The sequence below is a fragment of the Ctenopharyngodon idella genome, chromosome 22, assembly GCF_019924925.1.
Source record: "Ctenopharyngodon idella isolate HZGC_01 chromosome 22, HZGC01, whole genome shotgun sequence".
Taxonomy (NCBI): domain Eukaryota; kingdom Metazoa; phylum Chordata; class Actinopteri; order Cypriniformes; family Xenocyprididae; genus Ctenopharyngodon; species Ctenopharyngodon idella.
In genome coordinates this window covers 17175895-17195936 of record NC_067241.1, presented here as the reverse complement: position 1 = coordinate 17195936, position 20042 = coordinate 17175895, and the positions used below count along the sequence as shown (strand labels likewise).

At 38.6% G+C, this 20042-nt stretch overlaps 2 protein-coding genes across 3 annotated transcripts; both read left to right on the top strand.

The window, feature by feature from the left end:
- The first annotated feature begins 31 nt into the window (after window positions 1–31).
- Window positions 32–7272, top strand: mogat3a (monoacylglycerol O-acyltransferase 3a). 2 transcript variants are annotated; one of them, XM_051880026.1, is made up of 8 exons: window positions 32–272; window positions 307–421; window positions 1613–1791; window positions 2206–2410; window positions 5608–5782; window positions 5857–6056; window positions 6247–6326; window positions 6431–7272. In XM_051880026.1, the coding sequence occupies exons 2-8, from the start codon at window positions 328–330 to the stop codon at window positions 6503–6505; spliced, it is 1008 nt and encodes a 335-aa protein (XP_051735986.1). In that variant the 5' UTR covers window positions 32–272; window positions 307–327; the 3' UTR covers window positions 6506–7272. The 2 variants fall into 2 exon arrangements, with proteins under 2 accessions (XP_051735986.1, XP_051735985.1); XM_051880025.1 differs by having other exon boundaries at window positions 33–421.
- A 396-nt stretch (window positions 7273–7668) lies between these two features.
- zgc:153012 (uncharacterized protein LOC777626 homolog) lies at window positions 7669–19544 on the top strand. Its single transcript, XM_051880023.1, has 4 exons — window positions 7669–10916; window positions 10998–11158; window positions 18730–18781; window positions 18986–19544. The coding sequence occupies exons 1-4, from the start codon at window positions 10197–10199 to the stop codon at window positions 19124–19126; spliced, it is 1074 nt and encodes a 357-aa protein (XP_051735983.1). The 5' UTR covers window positions 7669–10196; the 3' UTR covers window positions 19127–19544.
- The last annotated feature ends 498 nt before the right edge of the window (window positions 19545–20042 follow it).

Below are 20042 nucleotides of genomic sequence, written 5' to 3'. Positions count from 1 at the left end.
GTTGGAGGGCTGGGTCGCCTACGTCATTGGATATTTGGGAGTTGTGAGCTCGCTGAGACACGCGGAACAGAAACACGGGAGAAGAGTTTAGGATCGAGCTTTATAAAGTTTTGCAAAGTGTGAAATCTCATTCAGATCAACCGGACGCCCATTCGCTTACCAGAGTAATACAAGAAAAATAGTTTTCGATGAAGAAAAAGCAACTTTTGAGAGCTGATGTTTGGATGTGTAGTTGATGACGGTTGAATTTGTGTGCATGAGGTGTTTTTTTGACTTCGTGAGAGAGTTTGTTTGTGACAGTGTATGTAGAGCTCCTCTTCCTCAGAGATGAAGATTGAGTTCGCTCCTCTGCATGTTCCTCTGCGCAGGCGCCTGCAGACAGCTGCAGTTGTGCAGTGGGTCTTCAGCTTCTTGGTGTTAGGTGAGTGTCTGTCAGATCGTCATAAATGTCCTTATTATAATATAATGTTCTATAAAATGACGCTGAAATGATCTGCGAAGGCACAAGTTTTTCCTTCTCCATCTTGTTTATCTGTTTTGTTCTGTTTGTCAGTAGACCAAAAGCTTCAGTCATGATTTTATATATAAAAACGATTATTTAAAAGTGGATTTTTGTGAATAAAAATAAGTAGCAGCGTCGTATTTCATCCCGAATTTAAAAGAAAAATGTTTAATTTAATTTTTAAGACACGTTTTTGCTTTAACACGTGACTTAACCATGATATTCACCGTTGTATTATGCACGCGACTTATTTTTTTTTTCACATTACAGTAATGCAAATGAGATTGTCATGAAAATAATGTCACAATGCAAAAGAAAAAAATTATTATTTTAAAGTGTATATTTGTAGAAATAGACATTCTCTTTCTGATATGGTGCATATTTTTTATTGGAAAATATGCATGTATAATGTATAATTTTATATTGTCTAAAGAAAGTTTTTGGATTAATTTTTTTTATGACAACTAGGCAATTAAGTTGAAAAGGATAAATTAAGTTAAAATTATATTTCTGCATATTACAGTAGACAATATGAAAACAATATATAATATTTTTTGTAATACTGCTTTATTGAAAACAAATAAATACAGAAACAAACAAACAAACAAAAACGTAAATGTCTTAATTACATTATTGATTATTTGTGAGGTTAAACGTGCTTATTTGTCATGAAATACTGGCGTAAATCTTAACGGTTTTAAGAATGATTTAAGCAACTATAAATGAGATTTTTTTTTCATATTACGGTAGACATAAAGATCATGAAAATAACTTCACAATGCAAAAAAAAAAATGTTTCATCTTACTGAATTAGGGTGAAACACAGGCCAGACTTCTTGATAGTTTTTTGTGAAATTCACCTGACCTTGAACGCAGGGATAGAAATATTCATCCAAACATTTTTCATGTTTGTGCATCAGAACTGAACCTGGAACCTTTGAGTCACAAACCATTAAAGCACCAGCGGTCAGTCGGTCCACAACAAAATTAGTAACACAGTGTGTGTGCGTCTGAACTGTTTGACATGAGTACAAACACACATCTCTCTAGAGTTCAGTCACTGTACTGCTGTAATAAATCATAAACACACGTGTGTGTCTCTCTCTCCAGCTCAGGTCTCTCTGGCACTGTTTGTGCTCTTGTGTGTCAGTGATTGGTGGATTCTGGGAGCGCTTTACGCTGGTTGGCTGTATCTGGACAGGGACACGCCCTCAAGTGGAGGTCGGAGGTCACAATGGGTCAGAAGTTGGCGCGTGTGGACGTATTTTCGGGACTATTTCCCCATCACAGTGAGTTTATACGAGCATTTGTTCATGATTTTTTTTAAAAAAATTTCTCCCCCTCTCGCGTATTTCAGTAATCATCAAAAATTAGGCATCATTTGGTTGGCTCCTCCCCCTAGTGGGCAGTCTCATTTTGCATAATTTACTGCTTTATTTTATTTATTAGTCTAAAAAATGTTTTAATCTTGACTAAACCCATATTGTTGGAAAGGTCTGAGACTCAAGGTTTCATATGCGGCGACTGTTTAGTGATTTTGTGACTGAAATGTATTACTTTGTGACACACAACAAAATTTCAATATTGTGTTTGTCGCCCGGTGGCTATTTTTGGTACTGCGCCTAAACAAAATCTCAAAGGAGCTTACATTTTTGTGACATTTGTTTAAAAGTATCTCATTGTTTGTTTCTTTGTCTCTCTAGTTGATAAAAACAGTGGATCTGGACCCTCGTCATAATTATCTGTTCGGGTTTCATCCTCACGGTGTGCTGGTGGCCGGTGGATTTGGGAATTTCTGCACAGAATCGTCCGGATTCTCTCAGATGTTCCCGGGACTCACGCCGTACCTGCTGATGCTTCCCTTCTGGTTCAGAGTTCCCTTCTTCAGAGAATACATCATGTGTGGAGGTGTGTGTGTGTTTACTCTATAGTACGTGTGTGTGTGTGTTTGCCATTGATGTTTATCCTTGTTGTGTAATGAGATGTTGTGAAAGTGTTGTGTGGAAATGTCTGAACTAAGACCAAGTAGGTGACACAGTCAGTCAGTCACACAGTTTCTCTGGAACGATGAGCAGACGTGCTTTTGTCAGCAGATTTAATGTTCATTTGTTCCTTTGGTAACACTTTATGATAAGATCTCATTAGTTAATATATGATGAACTAGCTATACGTTTTACAGCATTTATTAATCTTTGTTAAATTTAGATAATAAAAATATATTTTTATGTTAGTTAACTAATATTAACAGATACAACTTTTGATTTTAAAAATATAGATGTATAATGTAGAAATCAACATGAACTAAGATTAATAAATGCTGTATTTTGTAGATTTCATTGTTAGTTCATGTTAAGTGAACAAATGAAACTGTATTTGTAAAGTGTTAGTTTTCACGGAGATTTTGCAGGCGGCAAAAATAATTAAAATAAAGAAATTAGGGCCGTCAAAGTTAATCCACTTTATTATTAATGTTTAATGCCATGATTTTATGCTAGAAAATCAGAAGAATAACTATATATGTGTGTAATATAGCTTAAAGAAGCGCAAGTCTATTTTTAATTGTTTTTTTTTTGTTTTGTTTTTTTTGTCATTTTAAGGGTTTTTAAGGGTCTTTCAACTCCTCAAGGACATTTTTTATTATTACAATATTTTTTAATGAATTGAGGTCAAATTTAGTTTTAATCAAAGATAATCTTTAAAAAAAACTTTTGTACATATGTGCGAGTAAACCTCACTCCTCTGATCTCAAGAGATGCTCTAGCGACTGACACTAGGGGGTGCAGCCTTTAGCCTCCTTGTTAGAGTGTCCGACTCCCGCGCCAGAGACCCGGGTTCGAGGCCCGCGCAGAGGGGGGCGAGTAGGACCTGGGTGAGGAGTGTCACGTGTTTTTGTAAATTGTTTTATTTTTATTTTCTGCCCATTTCTTGTCATGATATATAAAAATATATCGGTAACACTTTACAATAAGGCTTCATTTGTTGTTAACTATATTAGTTAAGATGAACTAACAACAAACAATACTTCTACAGTATCTTAGTTAAATGTTAATTTCTACATTAGTTAATGCAGCGTGAACTAACATGAACAATTTTATTATCTAACTTTAACAAAAGTTAATACATTTTCTAAAAATGTGTTAACTTGAAAAAAAAAAAATATATATATATATATATAATATATATATATATTACTCAGTTCGTTAACTACTGCTTTAACTAATGTTAACAAATCAGACTTTAATGTAAAGTTTTACCAATATATTAATTCAAAATATATCAAATAAGCACATTCTTATTACTGTATTAGTAAAAAGTCTAATTTCTCCAAATAATAAGATAATATATATTTTAAATTGTTGTGAATTTGTTGTACTCCCATTCATTTTTGCTGTTTCAAAGGGAAAAAAGCATTGCATTCATATTTATTTTTTCTGTAATACTGTTTAAAAAGAGTGCTTTTTTTGAGAATGAGAAATACAGAAAAAAAACACCAATTTGTGAGGTTAAATGTGCTTATTTACTGTTGTAACTTGTTTTATTTATGCAACAATAATTGAAACAAATGAATATATAAGCATAATTCTCAGTTGTGTGCAGTCGCTGTGAGTTGAGTCACGTTTACCCAGTTTGATGGTGTTTCTTCAGCTGAGGGTCAGTGGTGCAACAGATTGATGTAAAACACTATTTCACACAGAAACAGTGTCACGGGTTGATTGTGTAAATCAATGAAACACACAAAATCTTGCTCATTACGATTTGTTCACTTTCTGCTCCTCCTCGTTCACCTCGCTCTCTCATAGTTGATAAAGTGGGAAGATTCGTACACCAAACAGAACGAGCGGCACGTCTGCTTTTGTTCAGTGCATTCATGAACAGCTTGATAATTTTTTTGTATTCGCTAAGAAAACGTGCATAAAGTACAACGGAAATACATTCACTGTATAAATTCCTCCTTTATATGCAAAAGTTTTATGCGATACTGAAATTTTTCACAAAAGTTTAACTTTGGATGGAAACTAGTTCATTTGGATGTCATTACTAGTTCGTTCACTTTGTTTGTGATGAAACGATGCTTTATTTCGCTAATGTTTATGCAATATTCAAATTTTTTTGCACTTCCTGCCATCTTATCGGACTGTACCGCATTGCATTTTGGTCAATGTAGTTTTCCATTTCTGCCACAAAGTTTAATTAGCAACTTTAGATGGAAACTTAGCTAATGACATACTTGTTCATTCAGTTTGTTTGTAAACTGTCGCAAATGTTTTTTGCGATATTCCAATTTTTCGTACAAGTTTAATTCGCAACTTTATTCAGTTTGTTTGTAACGAAAAGCTGCTTTATTCACAACGGTTTTATGCGTTATTCAAATTTTTCGCACAAGTTTAATTCGCAACTTTAAATGGAAACAGCTAATGACATACCTCATTTGTTCAGTTTGTTTGTGATGAAATGCTGCTTTATTCGCAAATATTTTATGCGATATTCACATTTTTCGTACAAGTTTAATTCGCAACTTTAAATGGAAACAGCTAATGACATACCTCATTTGTTCAGTTTGTTTGTGATGAAACGCTGCTTTATTCACAAAATCTTTGTGATCTTTCAGTTTTTTTGTATGTTTAATTCTCATGTTTAATTCTCATTTTATGCGATATATTACAATTTTTCGCAAAAGTTTCATTCGCAAATTTGGATGGAAACAGCTACTAACATGCCTCGTTCGTTTAGTTTGTGATGAAACTTTATTCAGTGCTTTATTTGCAAATGTTTAATGCGTTATTCAAATTTTTCGTACAAGTTTACAAGTTTTTTAATTCGCACCTTTAAATGGAAACAGCTACTGACATGCCTCATTCATTCAGGTTTTGTTTGTGATGAAACGGTGCTTTATTCGCAAAAAATTTTGTGATATTCAAAATTTTTATACAAGTTTAATTCGCATCTTTAGATGGAAATATATCTAATGACATGCCTCATTCGCTCAGTTTGTTGTTGATGGGCGAGTTTGTATTTGTTAATCAAGTTTTTCCAAGTAGTAAAAGTGCATCTGAACCATTTCACAGTGATTTTTGACCCTGACCTTTGATCTCTGACCTCTGCAGGGCTGGTGTCGAGTGAGAAAGCCAGTGCGAGTTACCTGTTGAGTCGTCCAGGTGGAGGTCACGCGGCCGTAATCGCAGTGGGCGGAGCTCCGGAGTCTCTGGATGCGCGACCAGGAGCCGTAACGCTTCAGCTGCTGCAGCGCAAAGGCTTCATTAAACTCGCCCTCAAACACGGGTGTGTGTGTGTGTGTGTGTGTGTGTAAGAGACGTTCTCCCAGGTTTCATCACTGTACACTGTTTTGTGTGTAGAGCGTGGTTGGTTCCCGTCTTCTCGTTTGGAGAGAACGAACTCTTTGACCAGATGGAGAACCCCACTGGCTCCGCCCTCCGCCGCATGCAGGACCGCCTCCAGAGGATTATGGGCGTGGCCATGCCTCTCTTTCACGCCAGAGGTGTTTTCCAGTACAGCTTTGGGCTGCTGCCATACAGGAAACCCATACACACTGTGGGTACGTACACACACACACACTCTCTCTCAAACGTGACATTGTATCGTACGGTACATCTGTGCGGCTGCATGATGAGATGTTTAATGCGTCCAGGTCAGTAGGACGTTATAAATGTCTGTGTGTACGCAGCATAAACACCAGCAAAAAGTTTCAGTTACTGTCTGATGATTATAACTTTGTCTGTCTGCAGTCGGACACCCCATTCCTGTAACTCAGAATCCGTCTCCCAATAAAGACGACATTGACGCTCTTCACTCTCTCTACATGAAGGTGAATAAAATGCACATTCCCCCAGCTGCATTACAATGATTTTACAGTCTTTCCTTTCCGGTTTGTTTCAACACTCTATTTCCTGTGTGTTTCTGTGTTTGTAGGGTCTGACGCAATTGTTTGAAGAGAATAAGAAAAATTACGGCATCCCAGAAGACAAACACCTCAACTTCATTTGACCTCTGTTTTGTCTGTGTTAAATTATCAATGCTGATGATGCAAGGAACTAAAGTTACACTACAAATAGAAAATACTAACTCTAAAAAATCTGTCACGGATCAAGATCACGACCTTCACGACTGATTTTGTTCCACTGTTTGTGGTTTCATCAGGATCCGTCCAGATTTGAACAAATTTTTGCATGTTAATGGTCGATTTTTAAATGTTTGCAACACATGGAAGTAAATACATTTTGGAGAGAGTATGAACATTAAATATATTCTAGAGTGATTTATATTGACTACCATACTTGCTATAGTTAAACAATAAGGAAAAGAAGGGTTTTATTGTATAGTGAATATATAGCAATGTAACACAAATGACTATATTCATAAAATAACACAAGCTAGTGACATATTACTTATTAAATGGTTACTACATACTCAATATATTAAGGAAATCATTTTTATTAAAATGTTTTAAGCATCCTTCCAATTAAATGTAGTCCTGACAGAACAGAACGTGGTTTTGTAAATAAAATCGTGATGCACTTTGGGAGTTGCGCAGTCAGATGGTGAACAGGTGTTTTCATGTCATTTTGCTACTGTGTTAATAGGTTGAAAGATATCTGTTTTATAATGTTTATTAACACTTCTACATCAGGTTCTTCTCATTTGGTTTAGTGGGTTACGTTTGTTTTTAATCAGGAAAATGTGAATTGATTGACTGGGAATATATATTGGTGTACGAAAATAGGAAAATAAATAAACTGGTACTTTTTATAATAGTATCTGTTTAATATTTTATGATTTTTGTATTTATTTCTTCTACATCATGAAAAACTTACTTGAAATAGTCGGTAGGTGGCAATGTGAACCTGCATCTCCTCAACTTGATTTCATTTTATTTTGATCACCGATCAAAACGTACTTTGAGACTTACATCGACAAGCTAAAGTTATATTTTTATAAAGTCTAAAGCTTTGTGCTTTGGCTAACGTTAAATTCTCCTGATTAATAATAAAAGTAAAGTGTCCGCGTGTCTGACGAAATTACGAAGCGTACTAAAGCGAAGGCTTATTCATGAATATTAAATATATCGCTGATTGGTTGAGTCCAGCGCGTAGCCTCATTAATATTCATGAGCAACGGCTTCGCCATAGTAGGGTTATGTTGCAGGAACGGAGGCGGAACTTCCGGGTGATGGAAAGTTGTCAACAGTTTCGTTGGAGGAGAATTAATCTGTAAATCTGAGTTCATTAGTATCGCTTTAAAGTAAATCCACTCAGAAACTCCACAAGAGAACCGAAGCTGCGGGATTTCGGCGACTGTCGCTGCGGAGCCGAGAGATCCTGAGGAGATTTTGTGATTCGTACTTTATTGGGGTGGATCTGATGCAAACTGATGGAGAATAAACAAACTCCTCGGGTGTGGATGATCAATCTGAATCAGTCTCCTTGACTCTTAAGGGATTTTATTTAAAACTCTCTTACTGATTTCAGTTTAACGGAATATTTTGTCCTCCTCCAGGGATTTTAGGTGTGGACGCAACATGTGAGCTGTCTTTAGTGTGTTGAAGTTCACACAATCTGTGACTGTACAACTTGACTTCTTCATGGGATTACAGAATGCTTTGGGCTCAGCTTTGGTCCTAATTCACATTTCTATTGGGCTCAGGTTCAATCCAGATCCAGTAATCTCTTCTGCACAGCTTTCCTTTGATGTAGTGTTTCGTTTTTGACAGAAACGCACTGATTCGTGTCTTATATTACCCTGATGCGGGTTAGTTTGGTGTAATTAAACGTCAGGTTTCGGGCTGCAAAAGTGTTGTGCAATGCTTCTGTTTCTGTGCGCACGTATGCGGGTATTTGCTTAAGGGGACAGAGGAACGTGCGTGTACGTGCGCGTTCTGTGACGTCATTTCTGCGTGAACTCAGTGAAATCAAATCTCATTCCAGTTTTAATTCGAATCAACCCTATGCAGCCCGAACTGTAGTATTTATAGTTTGAGTATGTGAAAGTTTTACTCTTAAAGTTTCTGAGTTTTGATGTGCGGAATATTGGAAGTTCTTGTAATTAACAATTAAATGCTCGATCCACCTTTAAATCAAATTTGTAGACAGAACTGTAATGTTTATAGTTTGATTCTAAGTTTTACTCTTAAAAGTTGCAGAGTGTGTTTGAGCTTTTACACAAAATTGCTGAACTTTTAATTTACGGTTTAAAAGCGTGATAATTCGAATCAAATGTTTTCAATTTTCGGTATACTTTTTTTTTTTTCTTAAAGTTGGTAAATGTTTAAGCTAGTTTTAATTTGAAGTTAAATGCATGATACACTTTTAATTTGAATCAAATGAAACTGTAATTCCACACTTGATTGTGATCGAGTTTGATTTATTGCAGGTTCTACTCTTTAAAGAGTTTTCGAACTTTTCCTCTTGGTTAAACGCATGGGTTCATTTCTCATTTCTGAATATCAGAACTGTAACATTTAACATTTTGAATTTTCTATTCAAGTTATACTCTTAAAGTTGCTGAGCGTTTTGAGCTTCCACACTTGCTCTAGTTTTAATTTAAAGTCAAAACCAATTCTAATTTGATTCTAATTTGAATCAAATGCACAGCCAGAACTGTTACATTTAGAGTTTGATTATATTCAAGCTTGATTCTTAAAGTTGTGTGTTTGATCTTTTCCACTTGCTCCAGTTTTACTCTTAAAGTTGCTGAGCGTTTTGAGCTTCCACACTTGCTCTAGTTTTAATTTGACATCAAAAGCGTGATCATTTCTAATTTGAATCAAATGCTCAGTCAGAACTGTTACATTTAGAGTTTGATTGTATTCAAGCTTTACTCTTAAAGTTGTGTGTTTGATCTTTTCCACTTGCTTCAGTTTTAATTTTAAGTTAAAAGCAAGATCCACTTTTAATTTGAATCAAATGAGCAGTCAGAACTGAAACTCCAGACATTGTGATTGAGTTTGATTCTTTGCAGGTTCTTTCAAAGTTGTCGTGTCACCAGTTCTCCGCAGACGGTAGCACAACGTTGACGGAAACAGAACTTCTTGTTTTTGTAGTCACTAAACTAGTCCTGCAGACCTAAAAAAAAAAAAAAAAAGCCCTGACACGCTCAGGCATTAAGCTGCAAGAGGAAACCATCTAAAACGCCCTAATTATGGTATTTATTTTGTTAACATCTTTTGGATGGGCTGCTTGATCTTGAAATAATCAAATCTGTGCATGCATGGTGATTATAAGTCTCTTTATTGTGTCCTGAGCTGTGAATGCACATACTGCACAACTGCCAGAGGAAACAGCCATCAGAGCCGAGACTTGCGCAACTGCTGGGCAGAGAAACTGCTCTTGTTACTGTACTGGCTGTAGTCGAAATACTCCAAACAGCCGCAGGGAGAAGGAGGATAGAGTGCCAAGCGCAATGGAATAAATGTGATTTATTTTACTTTTGAGTTTTACCACGTACCTGTGAGTTCACCTGAGGACAGAGAATATGGTTTATCTGATCCAGATCCACCCTAGAGACTGAGTGACAGTAAACCAGTCTTGCTTTGGAATGGTTAGGATATCCGTTTCTTAAGGAGATTCTTTCACTCTTTTTTCGCTTTTTCTTTTCCTGCCAGAGTGTGAAATAATGAACAAGGATCGGGCTTGGAGCTCTTAAGCATAACGTCATACCGCTCGCACACGCTCTGTCCAGAATGAGTGGTGGAAAGAAACGGAGCGGTTTTCAAATCACCAGCGTTACTTCGGACTACAATCAGGGTTCTGGAGAAAACCATCCGACGGAGCTCCTCAGCCCCGGGGCTCAAAGAGCCACGCCCCCTTCTGCCAGAACTCCCGCCCACGGGCGGACCCCCGGAAGCCAGACTGCATCGCCCACTCAAATTACATCCAATGGCCCGTTACTGCGTCATAGCCCCGCCCTCCAGATGCAACAAAGCTCCAGTCAGCCGAACACGCCCGTCACGGCCAGGAAGCAGAGTTCGCTGGACGCCGGCGGGGCTTCGCGGTTTCGCGTGGTACGTTTGGACCAGGGACCGGGCGAGCCATACAAACGTGGCCGGTGGACTTGCGTGGATGTGATGGAGAGGGAGGTCGAGGAGCGAGGCCTCCGCCGTGTGATTGACAGCATGAGACACGCCCACTCGCTGGAGTCCTTAGAGACAGTGGGGCTGGGCGGAGCTGAAGGCGCGGTGGGCGGAGCCAGACTGAAGCCGTTGGGGGTGCACACAGGTCACATGGTACACTCACAGGGCACCAATTACTTGCTCAGCCAATGCCGGACAGACTCCGCCCACAGCGGCCCACCCTCACCCTCGCTCGACACGCAGCCAATCACGTCACCACACTTGCCGAACACACCCCGTATACGCAACATACCCGCCCCGCTGCGCCTCGACATGGATGCCGTTGGCAAGGTGAGCGCTTGTACACTCATCTATATATTCCAGTGAGATTTATCCATCTATTTTTAACCCAAAGTCATTTTCTTTTCACAGCTACGGACCACCCGCTCACAGCCGGCATCGCCCGGACCGCATCTGGGTCGGGACAGTCCTTTCCATCCTGGACTGACGCCCATCCAGACGCCGTCCGCCCTCGCATTGGCGCAGTCCATGTTCGGCATGGGTCGAGCGTTCGAGCTTGTGGAAGACGACGGGTGAGACTTCTCTGTCTTTAGAATGACGTCTGGTTCTGTATGTCATATGTCACTGTAAACTACACTTAAGGTTTGTTCGCAATAACTATAAAATTTTAATAATCGCTTTCAACTTTAAGAGAATAGTGAAGTTCATACTACAACTATAATGATAACTATAAGCTAATTTATAATGTTTTAATAATCGCTCTAACTAGTAGCAGAGCTCACACCACGACTACAACTATAACCATAGTTTTAACTATAAAGTTTTAATAATCGTTATAACTCTTAAGAGAATAGCGAAGTCCAACCACAATTATAACGATAACTTTAACTATAGTCTTAATAATCGTTATACCTCTAAGAGAATAGCGAATTCCAACCGCAACGATAACGATAACTAAAAAGTTGTAATAATCGTTGTAATTCTAAGAGAATAGTGAAGTTCAACCACAACTATAACGATAACGATAACTAAAAAGTTTTAATATCGTTGTAATTCTAAGAGAATAGCAAATTCCAACCACAACTATAACGATAACGATAACTAAAAAGTTTTAATAATCACTTAAACTCTAAAGAAAATAGCAAAGTTCATAACTATTACAATAATTATAAGTGTTAAAGTAATAAATTATAAGTTTTAATAATTCCGATAAGATAGGATATCGTTGGTATAATTTTTAGAGCGTTTTTTTTTTTTTTTTTTTTTTCAGCTGATGACTATTAAAAACATTAACAGCCAATCAGAATCCATACTTTTTTAAAGAGCTCAAGCATTTAAAGAGGCAGATGGCAAAACTGAACATTATTGCCGCTGGTGTGGACACATATATAGTTATCGTTATAGATATCGTTCTTGGTGTGTTCCTCTGAAATGATGCTGGAGTTGCAGTTTGGTGGCCGGATCGATGAATCTTTCAGAACCGACGCACGTTTGTTACAACTTCAGAGCAGAGCCTAAAGGGACATGGTGATGAAAACAAAACATTATTATTACATTATAAATATATATATTTCTTTGCGAGTGAACACTAAGTTTCTCAAGGAAATGCAAACATTTTCCATATTTTTCTCATCACCATGTATTTAGTATTAAGCATTTTGATAACATGGTTAAAGTCTTTATTGCATCGCAAATTTTGATGGGATGGTCTCAGTTATTTAAAAACATTTTAATAAAATTATAAGAAATAAATTATAATATACATTTTAAAAATATAATACACAATTATAATAAATAAAATGATTAATATAAATATAAATATATATATATATATATATATATATATATATATATATATATATTAAAATAGTATGATAAAATTTAGTTATCACACATGTAAATGCATTTCATTTCTTAACATTAGTTAACAAAACTCACATTAGATGCTTGACGTTGCATCGATTATATTAGGAGTGATTGCCTTTTGTTTTGCATTAGTTCTTGTGTTCGCTGATGTTACTGGTTCCTGACTTGAGGTTTAAAGTGCCATTTTTTTTTTTTCTGGCCCACAACATGTTTCTTTAGAGGAAATGTGAATTGTGTCTGTCTGTCTCACATATAAGCCAGTTGTTGCTTGTCTATATTTAGGTGTGAGTTGAAGTGTGCTTGTATTTATAGAGAGTCGAGTGGTTGGAAAGGTGATGCTCTTGGTTTCTTGAGGCCCTGATGAGCGTTTTCACACCGTAGTGCTTACTGTCACAGACCCAGAGGAAATGCCTCAGTCATACAACTCACGCAAACACTTTTGCTTCTCACTCTAAGTCCTGAACACACTGTACATTGTACATGGGTGCAGGAACACAAGCCTGTTGTTATTGCATTGTGTTTCTTGCAGTAAAGTGTGTTTCTGGCCTTCATGTTTATTTTTCTTGTCATTCTGTCCTTCTCTCTCTGTTTAAAGCTGCATTAGCGATGAGGCAGGAAAGTTAGAAGGAAAACTGAAGGTTAGAGAAGTGTGTGTGTGTGATTCAATTGCTCATCAAGTGTGTTTCAAACTGTGTCGTATCACACTGATTTTGTGTTGTGAATCACACACACACACACACACACAGCTGAACTACAGACCACCCAAACCCTGCGAAGCTTCTTGGTTGAGTTGTTTCATGAAATTAGAGATTCTCAAATCAAACATGAGGATCTGTCATGGTGTGCCGGCGGCTGATATCTGTTTCTATAATCAATATTTACTTGATTTCCAGTGTCCTAGTTCACATACTTACACAGCACGTTGTATGTTTTGTGTACCGCTTTGCTGATGGGAAAGATATATAATGCATTATACAAGTATTTTTAATGCATTAATTATGCCTTGTAATGCATTTTATGATCACATGAATAATTGTAAACTATACTATAACAAACGACTGGTAGGGACTACAACAAGCTTCTTCCTGTGTTGGTGACATCACAAACCCTAAAATTTACATAAACCCTGCCCCCGAGAACACACAACACAAAGGGTGAGGCCATGTTGGGCTGCTTTAGAGAAGAGGAAGAGTTGTTTTAGTAGAGTGTTGTTGACATGCCGTCATTTACGACGGACTGCTTCACAAATGAGGGTCAATTCAGCGCTGGATTTGCACAAAAGATTAACATGACGGCACATGCTAGTGGATGAGTTGAATCAACTCCACAGCAACTACATGAATTTATCCACTAACCATTCAGAAACGTCTAAAAGTTGTAACTTCTTCCTGAGTCTCTCCATCAGTGTCGACTCCGGTTTGAACAATGTAAGGCTGAACACCGTTACTGACAATCCTCATTTTGGCTGCGTGAGATTCTCCAGCTTTGTTGTTGTTGAGCAACCGAAGCGTGAGCTGTTAAAGCTCCGCCCTCTTCTGGAAAGGGGGCCGGGAGCAGCAGCTCATTTGCATTTAAAGGGACACACACAAAAATGGCGTGTTTTTGCTCACACCCAAATTGGGGCAAATTTGACAAGCTATAATAAATGATCTGTGGGGTATTTTAAGCTGAAACTTCACAGACACATTCTGGAGACACCAGAGACTTATATTACATCTTGTGAAAGGGGCGAATATTTAAAAATGTGACAATACCAGCATTTCCCCCTAGCATTTTGAGCACTGTTGAGTGGATTCTGACTAACTTAAACACCTCTGATTGGCCATTGTGTTCACATGCTCAACAGATATGTCTGTGATTGGCTACAAAGATCAACGCTTCAAAAACATGTTGTAAATAGACATCTTTGACCGTCTTCACTGAGCGCTTACATATCTGTTGAGTGCATGAACACAATGGCCAATCAGAGGCATTTAAGAATCCGCTCAACAGCACTCAAAATTCTAGGGGGAAATGCTAGGATTGTCACATTTTTAAAATTTCAGTACCGACTTGGTACCGAAGTCTGTACTTTTGACAACACTACTCTCTACTTAACCATCGGTCTTGCACCATCCGCCATGTTTGTAGTTCTAATTGAATCCTCGTGCAATGGGTTGTGGGCAATATTAGAGTGTTCACGGATCTGTACTTTGAATTCTAACCGGAAATAGTAGACCATCCGGGTACCTTTGGAATACTACGATTTTTGACACTAATTCTAATTTCAAATACTATTGAGGACAGATAGTATGTGAATTGGGATGCAGCCTGTGTTTGTGTGTGAAGGAACGGATGGTGGGTGGAGTGTGGAATGCTGAGAGTCGTGTGGGTGGACAGAGAATCCCAGCGTGAGACGTGATTGGCTGCGCCGGACAGTGGGTGGAGAACAGAATCAAAGAGTGCAGTGTTGATGTATGTGTTTGACTGTACATATTTACATATGTACAAGTCCTGTAGGCCAACAGTGGAGATCAACAGTGTCTTGGAGATCTACGGCTCTGACGGGTCGAACAGGTGGACTTTCTCCCCAGATTACACTAATCCTGGGATTTTGCATGTATCGGGCCAGTTTGACGGATTACAGCACAACAGGGTGTTCAGAGGCGGACGGAGGTCTTATGATGGAAATGAAGGAATGTCAGTGAGGTCTCGTGAAGATTACAGACCGCTTTGGAATAACCAATTAAGAGACGCTAGTAACTTGACTACATTTTTTTTAGTAGCTCAGTTGCGGTTTAGTGTGACTAAACACTATACGGTGCCGTTTTTTTTTTAGAAATTCTATTGCACACGCAGCTCTCATATGTAGCGTTAGGAAATCGTTTTCGCTGATTCATTCCCTGCAGGCAAACGCTGCAGTGCAGTATTTATATACTATTATAGCTTTTATTCATATTTTGAATTACCTTGTTTTGTTTTGTTTTATATTTTCAGTTTTTACTTTTGCTTTAATTTTTATTTAATCTGTTATGTGCTTTTGTTTTTAATTGAGATTTAATTCATTTATAGGTTTTTATTTATTTCCGGTTAGTAATTTTAGTGCTTCAACTTAAACTTATTTCAGTTAGTTGTCAAAGGAAACATTTATAATTTTCATTTAGTTCTTCTTCTAATATTCAGATATTATTTCAGCTTTATTTCCATTACCAAAAAATGTTCTTAGTTAATAGCAACTAGCTAAAATAAAATAAAGTAACAAACGTTTTTTTTTTGTCGTTGCTGTTTTGGTTAACTATAATAACCCTGGGCTGTCACTCTTGTTCTGATGTGTAACAGTGATTGTTACCGTTTCATGTCACTGAATGAGTCAGATCCTCTCCGGATGTTTCTGAACGAGGTCAGAGGAAACAATTACACGATGGCTCTTCCTGACGGTGCCTGAAGAAAACCGCGTACATGATTGAGCTTCCTTTTGATGTGTGGTTTTGCGCCTGCCGATTCCCCACCATGCTTGTTAATGTACGTAAGATGATCTCCATTTTTGAAAGTAAAAAACAGCCTCGTCCTTTGTCACTTCCTCCGTGTGTCTCTCGTGACCAGACACAGAGAGAGAATCCGGTCCTCCTTGATGGACCTTCACCTGACTCTAAGCCACACCCCTCCTCGGTTAGCCCCACCCCTTCACCGGTGATTTGTCGGCCACGCCTCCATGCTGGAGAAACAACAAGTGTGACTTTGCGTAACGCCGGTGGAGCTCGAAGGGTTCGTGATTCTTGGCCAGTCGGGAAGCTTGATTACTATCCGAGGGCTGGGTGCTTAGCTGTTTCCGTGGAAACAAAAGAGCCAATCAGCAGCAAGCGCTTGCCGCATACGTCACCCAGAAACAAACCTAGAGACGCCAGGTGCCGAACGCCAAGAACAGACAGAAAGTGTTTGTCGAAACCCACCATCTCCTCTACAGACACAGCTCCACCTGCTGGTCACTCTCAGACACAGCGCTCAGAAAATAATCCCAGGTCTGTTCGTATCGGATCATCCTGCAAGTCCTGTGTTAGCGATCAGAAATGTCCGAATCCCGTGTGGGACTCATTGACTTCCTCTGTGAGAGCGGAGAGAGGCGGAGCTCTTACGCACAAACAAAGACTCCGCCCCTCTGACTCCACCCTCCTTTCCCTTCTGCTTTTCTTCCACAGGTAACTGGGTTAGTTAGGGTCATGCAGTATGTTTGAGTTAGCTTCAGTTTTTGTGTGTTTGAATTGAATTGTGTTACTTGAGGTTTTCATTCATCCTTTCAGAGGTTTATGATGTATTTGTGGTCGTGGAGAGCGTCATCCATTGAGCTAGCTGTTATGAGAAGCATGTGCTGCCCACCGCATTCAGAACAATACCGTCAGTGTTACACACGTACAGCCGTTCTCAGTGTTCCTCGTGAAGACCTGCAGTGAGGACTATGTGTGCTGTACTGGTGTTTAAGAGCAGTATTACTATAACTAGAGGGAAGGAAAGAAAGTCCTGCAGCATTTGTGCTCCAGACTTGAATGATTCCTCAAAAATTGTGTTGTTGAGGAGAGTGTGCTGCTACTTTACTAAGTGATCAGACACACCATTTTCACCATTTTCTCCTGCTGGACCATGCTTTTTTAGAAAAACCCCAGAAAGGGCCATCTATAAACAGCCTATCAACCACCTACAAAGAGTCTGGAAACTGCATAGAAACCAACTATAAACAGCCTAGGAACATCTTAGAAACCACCAAGAAACAGCCTATCAACCACCTACAAAGAGCCTAGAAACTACCTAGAAACAGCATAGCATCCACCTAGAAACAGCATAGCAACCGCCTAGAAGCCGCCAAGAAACAGCCTAGCAACCACCTACAAACAATCTAGAAACAGCATAGCAACCACCTAGAAAAATCATAGCAACCAACTATAAACAGCTTGGGAAACAAATAGAAACAACTTAGAAACCACCAAGAAACAGCAAGGCATCCACCTAGAAACAGCTTAGCAACCAACTAGAAGCAGCATAGCAACCACCTACAAACAACCTAGAAGCTTCCTTGAAACAGCATAGTAACTGCCTAGAAACCGCTTAGAAACCAACTAGAAACAGCTTAGCAACCACCTACAACAACCTAGAAGACAGCATAGCAACGCCTAGAAACAGCATAGCATCCACCTAGAAACCGCATAGCATCCACCTAGAAACAGCATAGTAACTGCCTAGAAATAGCATAGAAACTGCCTAGAAATAGCATAGAAACCAACTAGAAACCGCTTAGAAACCACCAAGAAACAACCTAGCAACCACCTACAACAACCTAGAAAACAGCATAGCAACGCCTAGAAACAGCATAGCATCCACCTAGAAACCGCTTAAAACCACCAAGAAACAACCTAGCAACCACCTACAACAACCTAGAAAACAGCATAGCAACGCCTAGAAACAGCATAGCATCCACCTAGAAATAGCATAGAAACTGCCTAGAAATAGCATAGAAACCAACTAGAAACAGCTTAGCAACCACCTAGAAACCGCTTAGAAACCACCAAGAAACAACCTAGCAACCACCTACAACAACCTAGAAAACAGCATAGCAACGCCTAGAAACAGCATAGCATCCACCTAGAAACAGCATAGCAACCACTTACAAACAACCTAGAAACTACCTAGGAACCGCATAGCATCCGCCTAGAAATAGCATAGCAACCGCCTAGAAACAGCCTAGCAACCACCTACAAACAACCTAGAAACAGTATAGCAACGACTAGAAACAGCATAGCATCCACCTAGAAACAGCATAGCAACCACCTACAACAACCTAGAAACAGCATAGCAACGCCTAGAAACAGCCTAGAAACTACCTAGAAACATCATAGCATCCACCTAGAAACAGCATAGCAACCACGTACAACAACCTAGAAACAGCATAGCAACACCTAGAAACAGTATAGCAACCAACTAGAAACAGCCAGAAACCGCTTAGAAAACACCTAGAAACAATCTAGAAACAGCATAGCAACTGCCTAGAAACAGCATAGCAACCACCTAGAAACAGCCTAGCAACCACCTAGAAACAGCCTAGTAAGTACATAGAAACAGCATAGCAACCACTTAGAAACAGCTTGGAAACCACGAACAGCCAAGAAACAGTCTAGCATCTTGCCTATTTTATTTTATTTTATTTTCTGTTTGAATTCTTTCCTTTGAATCAATAAATTCTAGGTTTGTGTGGGGAAAAAAAACCCTGTATAAAATTATTAATAAAAGTTCATCTCTCTCTCTGTTGCAGTGGAACCAACAGCAGTATGATCGCCATCGATAACAAGATAGAGCAAGCTATGGTGAGATCACTTCCAATATTAATAATAATGTTTATTAAATAGATGCATATATAGTCTTTGTCCAGTAAAACTTGTTTTGTAAAATATTTGTTATATATTTTAACACACTGGAATAGTGTGTGTGTGTATTGATAATATAATGTGCAGCTCAAAGATGAAAGTGTTTGAATGTGTGTGTGTGTGTGTGTGTGTGTGTGTTTGCAGGACCTGGTGAAGTCTCACCTGATGTTGGCGGTTCGAGAGGAGGTGGAGGTGCTGAGAGAACAGATCAAAGAGCTCTCGGAGAGAAACGCTCAGCTGGAGAGAGAAAACTACATCCTCCGAGCCCTCAGGGACAGAGACTGAGCCAAACGCATGACACTAGCACCAGTGCATCATGGGAGATGTAGTTCGATGAGTAAAGTGCCCAGGAAAAAGGGAAGGAAACCAGAGGAGGTGAAGCCAGCGTGTGCAGTATTGACCAATTAGTGCCTTAAACACCAGTAATGACTGATAGCGCTGCTCACATGCTCTAATTAAGAGATTGCAAGATAATTAAATAATGTTGATTTTTATGACGCCCTAAACAGTGCCTATTTATTACTGTCAGTGTGTGTGTGTTAGTTTTAAAGCACTGCTCACATCTAGGTTAATAATAAATCTCTTTATGTTGACCACCGCTGGCAGATGGAAAGACTAGTTTAGTTAACTTGCTCTCTCTCTGTTAGTTTAATAATGGTTTGATCTGTTCTGCATTATGCGCTTTAATAAATAACTCTCACTACTCTGGCTGTGTGGTGATTTCACTGCGAAACAATACTAAACATCCTCAAAACGAGATTAAATTTTTAAAGGGACAGTTCACACAAAAATGAAAACTTTGTCATCATTTACTCACCCTCATGTTGTTCCAAACCTGTGTGAGTTTCTTTCTTCTGATGATCACAAAAGAAGATTATTTTTAAAGAATGTTGGTAGACATTTCATGGCACCCATTGACTTCCATAATAGGAAAAAAATACTGATGGGTGCCATCAGATATCTGGTTAACAACATTCTTTAAAATATCTTTTGTGTTCATCAGAAGAAAGAAACTTATACGGGTTTGAAACAACATGAGGGTGAGTAAATGATGACAAAGTTTTCATTTTTGGGTGAACTGTCCCTTTAAGAAGCATAATTGTGTAAGAGAATAAGAACATGTTTGAATTACGTTGAGTTTTAACTGCTTCGACTGGAAGCTTGTCACATAATAAACAGATTTTGAAATGTGTGGTTTGAC